This window comes from Sinocyclocheilus rhinocerous, unplaced genomic scaffold, assembly GCF_001515625.1.
Source record: "Sinocyclocheilus rhinocerous isolate Xijiao unplaced genomic scaffold, SAMN03320098_v1.1 scaffold797, whole genome shotgun sequence".
NCBI classification, from domain to species: domain Eukaryota; kingdom Metazoa; phylum Chordata; class Actinopteri; order Cypriniformes; family Cyprinidae; genus Sinocyclocheilus; species Sinocyclocheilus rhinocerous.
In genome coordinates this window covers 840,483-845,893 of record NW_015632978.1, presented here as the reverse complement: position 1 = coordinate 845,893, position 5,411 = coordinate 840,483, and the positions used below count along the sequence as shown (strand labels likewise).

General features: G+C 37.2%; 1 protein-coding gene across 4 annotated transcripts; it reads right to left on the bottom strand.

The window, feature by feature from the left end:
* Positions 1–817: 817 nt before the first annotated feature.
* On the bottom strand, positions 818–3,654 carry LOC107743137 (activator of basal transcription 1-like). Of its 4 annotated transcripts, XM_016556263.1 has the most exons (5): positions 3,511–3,654; positions 3,241–3,374; positions 3,013–3,192; positions 1,791–1,966; positions 818–1,364 (listed from the first exon to the last, which is right to left on the bottom strand). In XM_016556263.1, exons 2-5 carry the CDS (start codon positions 3,347–3,349, stop codon positions 984–986), a joined length of 846 nt encoding a protein of 281 aa, XP_016411749.1. In that variant the 5' UTR covers positions 3,350–3,374; positions 3,511–3,654; the 3' UTR covers positions 818–983. The 4 variants fall into 4 exon arrangements, with proteins under 4 accessions (XP_016411749.1, XP_016411748.1, XP_016411746.1 ...); XM_016556262.1 differs by having other exon boundaries at positions 3,013–3,374; positions 3,463–3,654; XM_016556260.1 differs by having other exon boundaries at positions 3,013–3,374.
* Between the last annotated feature and the right edge of the window lie 1,757 nt (positions 3,655–5,411).

Here is a 5,411-nt window from a genome sequence, read left to right as displayed (position 1 = left end):
TCCGCTCCTTGAGTTCTCTCCAGCGCTGGAAAGCTGATCTGATATTTACACGGGTCCTACTTCTTGCCTTATCGTAAACATTCTTTTGTTCCGCAGACGTTTTCCTCTTTTGCTTTTTACTCGCTATCTCTATCTTTCTGTCGTCGCTCGGCTCGGCTAATGTCCGTCCTGTGCACTGAACGCTCTCTCCTCCGCATCTTGAGTAGACACGCCCCGTACTGCTGATTGGCTACAAGTTTGTTTTGTTACTCTGCCCGACTCAGTTTTCTAAAACGTTTTTGAAAAAATACATACCCCACCTTTAAAGAATTACTTTTGCTAATTTTTCAAACAGGCATGGTATAGAATTAGAGAACAATTTAATGAATGAACAATGCATTATACTTTCAGAAGACGTTAAGCCTCTTTTCATGGGAAAATAGAGCACTGTTTTTTACAATGGTGGGTCATTTTTGTGTGAGTTATACAGTGTTTTTACTCTGAAAGTATGAAACCGTCAATCAGAACAATCTATATGCGGTTTATATCTGGTCTGTGTCAAAAACATAGTACAAGTAGAACATTTGTTTAAAGCAGCACTATGTAACTTTTTCTGTGTTCAAAATTTGCAAAATGTATATAATGAGCGAGTACATCATGAATTCATCTTCCAAACCGCGTTTTTGTCTTATCACTACGGTACACTTTTAATAAGTACTTATATTTGGACTATTGTAGCCTGGTCGGGTCGACACCGCTGCGGAGTAACACATACCTGCGTGAATCGCCATAGACATAAACTTTGAGAAGTAGCTCCGGTTGGAATGTTCTTCCGCGGGATGTGTGCAGTTCTGTTTATTAACCGCTAGAGCGCCAAAAGTTACATAGTGCTGCTTTAAAGATTGTATGTTGAACAGCATGTATACTGTACAAATACAGGGGGAAAAAATGTCTGAAAAATTGATGATTCACCAAAACTTGAATGTAAACTCGTTCTCAGAATATCACTCTTGAGCCCTTCCACTACTGAAGATCTTGGCCAGGAGGGAAACGTTCGATTGAGCTTTGTCCTGGATGGTTTTGCTCTTCTGTTGTGCCTTCTGGAGGTTCTTCTTGGACAAGCCTTTGTTCTTAAACCGTTTCAGGTGGATCTCCTCTTCTGTAGGTCGCTGTTTGTAGTCCCACGTCTTCTCCTCTACGACCTCTCCCTTCTTCTCCTTCTTCTTCCTTAGGTTCTCCAGCTTCTGGCTCTTTTCCACACTAGCCAGGTAGAAGTTGGTCTCCTTCTTCGCCTGGGAGATTTCGGTTCTCATACGCTGATGATACACCGTCTGCTCGTAAGCCAATCGTTCGCTGAGATGGCACCACTGGAACCTGTGCAGATACTTAATGAAAAAGAGAGAGGAAAAGTAACTATACAGCTTCATATATGATGAATTTTAGGTACTCAAAAAAGTCTGGGGTTAGTAAGATTTTTTTATGTTTTTGAAAAGTCTCTTATGCACACCAAGGCTGCATTTATTTGATGAAAAATACAGTAAAAACAGTAACACTGTAAAATTATATTACAAGTAAAAATCAATATTTTCTATTTCAATATATTTTAAAATGCAACTTATTTCTGGGACGCAATGCTGAAATCTCAGCATCATAACTCCAGTCTCCAGTGTCACATGATCCTTCAGAAATCATTCTAATATTCACTTTTCATCAATTAAATGTATCCTGGCTGAAAAAAAAGTATTAATTCCTTTAAAAAAAATCTTACTGACCAGAGACGTTTAGAATGGTAGTATATCCGTATTATGTACCTTAATGGACCACAGGTCGCTGCTGAAGCGGCTCTTCTTCTTGTTGGCCATGGGTGTGTTGTGCAGACTGGCTGCGACTCTCTTAGCGATGCGCTTGTCTCTGAACTCCACCCAGCCCTCCGTGAAACTGGATGAATTGCTTCCTGCCTTCTTTTTCTTTCTTTTCACACAACGATCTAGAAAAGAGTCACAAAAAATGTTTATATGGAAAGTTTGTCAAACATGAAAACATGCACTTTGATACAAGATATCATTTTGTGGGGGAATTTCCAGCATCATTACTCCAGTCTTCAATGTCACATGATTCAGAAATCATTCAAATATGCTGATTTGGTGCTCAGATGTTATCAATTGTTAGTGAAGCTTTTTATTATTATCAGTGTTGCAAAACAGTTTTTGCTGCTTATTTTTCTGTGGAAACTATGATACTTTTTTTTTTTTTACAGGATTCTTTGATGAATAGAAAGAACAGAATTTTATTTGAAAGAGAAATTTTTGTAACAAATAAATGTCTCAACTGTCACTTTTGACTAATTGAATGCATCCTTACTGGACAAAAGCTTACTTACCTCAAACTTTTGTACTCCAAAATGGTAGTGCATCATGGTTTCCACAAAAACACTAGCAGCAGTTTTCCACATCGGTAATAATAAGAAGCCTTTCTTGAGCAGCACATCTGAAGGATGGATCATCATGTGACACTGAAGACTAAAGTAATGGCTGCTGAAAATTCAGCTTTGCATCACTGTAATAAATTACATTTTAATATATATTCAACCAGAAAACAGTTCAATATTTCACAAAATGACCGCTCACTGTAATTTTGATTGAATAAATATAGCCTCGGTAAGAAGAAGAGACTTTATCTGTAAAAGTTAGTTTGATTTAATGGTTTAATTTAGTACTTTCACGAATATAGATGACCCCAGAGCTAATGGACATCGACTAAAAGCCACAAAACAACGATTTTGATTTAAAAAATGTGGCTGTAAGACAGTATACATGTCTATTACGGTCTATTGTAAAGTACTGTAGTTTTACCTTCAGGCTGTATAATTTAGTACTTTCACGAATATAGATGACCCCAGAGCTAATGGACATCGACTAAAAGCCACAAAACAACGAGTTTGATTTAAAAAATGTGGCTGTAAGACAGTATACATGTCTATTACGGTCTACTGTCTGTCTATCTATTGTCTATTGTAAAGTACTGTAGTTTTACCTTCAGGCTGTAGGAAGATCCTCCCGATCTCTCCGTACACACTCAGCATAGTCCGCATGTGTTTTGGTCTCATTCTCGGAGGAATGTGTCCCAAATACACGATACCTGGAATCCATTTCTTGCCCTTTGGTTTCTCAGGCTCATCTTCTTCATTTCTATCCAGGTCAAGGGCTTCACCATCATCATTGTCATCTTCACAGGTCATCTCTTGATCAGCATCTTCTACACCATCTGCATTCTCATCTTCCTCTTGTTTAGAGTCATTTAACTCTTCTTCTTTGACCATGGGTTGTGTTTCTAGGTCTGCTGTAACTTCATTCTTCTCCGGAAGAGCCATAATTAGATGTGACAGCTATTACAGACTAACATGAGAGAGACGGCATATTAGAAATCATGTGAAATATCTAAAATAACAACCCCAATAAACTCTGCGGTGATCCGCTCATGTACTCTTTAAAACAGTAACTGCAAAACACTTTTATTTGATGTGACTCTTACTTCGAAAGAGTAACCAGTATATTTCCATGTAAAATACTGTCTTTATCCATAAAAATATGTGTCTATTCCGAGATGTTTTTGGAAAAATTACAGGGATAAATTGACTCCTTCAAAGCATGTGGCACGGAAAGCGGCTCTGACGTCAAAATCAAGCGTCAAGAAGACAGCCTGGACTTTCTTAAAGAGACAGAACAGTGTTTACAACGCCTCCTCTGGTATCCATTGTATTATATTATAGAATTTATGTTATTAAATGCTTTATGGACCATTATATAATAACTCTATCTGAATTTAATATATTTCAAATATGAATACAGAAATGGATAAATATTTAAAGCACCCTGTTATCATACTAAACAGCAGAGGGCAACAAAACACAAGGAAATATTTGAGCCCAGGTTATTTGAATTGGTCATAATCTGCAATTTGTTAAATCATAGCTCACAATTTGTTAAATCATAGTTTTTAAGAATAAACTGCAAGACATTATGCTGTACTTAGCCATGATCATAATGTATTGTAATGTATTGCAACACAACTGTAACACATTAAATTTCTTTAAATAGATCAAACGTTCAAGACAATCTTGATGTTGACTTTGAGAAGAAAGACCACAATGTTTGAAGTTTCTCTTAAAGCTTGATGTTTGAAGGTTTTGAAGGAGACCCTGCAAAACTGTAACTGTGTGTTTGGATCAATTGAAACAATATCTATGAAATATAATGCATTTAATGGTATTATTACTGCTGGAACATGTAATTGTTACCTATACCAAAAAAGTAGCTCATTTATGAGCCTCGGTTTGTAAAGAAAAATGTACAAAAAAAAATGTCACAATTGCCTGTGGTCTTTTCTATTAATTTGTCTTTCAGCCACTGCAAACTTCAATCCAATCATCATAAATTCATTACTGCAGAGCTGTTATAAATAAAGACCTGTTAAATAATGGCTCGATGAAAACAGAGGGACGTTTAGAAGCATACACAAAGAGAGGAAAAGACACACCCGTCCGCCATTATCCCCAAGAGTGTGTTCCTCCCTGCAGGCATGCTCTGCTGAATGCATGGCCATGTGCCCGTCACATGTGGCTTCCTGCATTATTGAAGAGGATGACTTGGGTTTACAGAGAGCTCTGCAGCAGTTCTGGCTCTGGGACATCTGTCTTTTCAAATTTAACCCCAAACACCAGGGCAACAAGCTCAAGGGATTCATCTGAAATGGCATCATCACTAAGGGGAGGAAGATGCCATCGGCTCCTTAAATCAGTCTTATGTAGAATTCACTGTTGTCAACACTGTTTTTGATGAATGTAAGTAATGTAAACAAACAAATCTACATAAAGTAACTAAACATAAGTTATCTATTTTATTTGTCCATTTGTAATATTGATAATTTAAGGAACATTTGTGTTGAATAAAAAGCGAGTTACATCAGCAACTACCTCAACATAAAAATGCAGTATTGAGCAGATAAATCACAGAGGCGACTTGACTCTTGTCTGGATGTTACAGGGACGGATGAGACACGCGTGTGTTTATCCGCTGCAGAGTGACTGATGAAGGAATGCTATATAAACATATTTTAAATCTTAAGTTGTAGTTTATATTAATTATTGTAATTTCAAACAACTATTACAGCACTTTTCTGATTCTTGATTTCTGTGCATTTGCTGGAGATCTTTTGTGGTGGAGCAGGACCTGCAAGGCAAGGTGACGGCGGCATTTGTGAAAAAAAGGGAAAACCTGAAACAAAAATATAAATAAGATCATTTTATTACTTCCAATACAGAAATCAGATGACATTATGCTGTTAAAATGACTGCTTTTGTATTGTGTTTGTGCATCTTTGCAGGATCTGAAATGTCTGCAGACTGGTGTGAGCAGTGAGGATGGGAAGCTCAC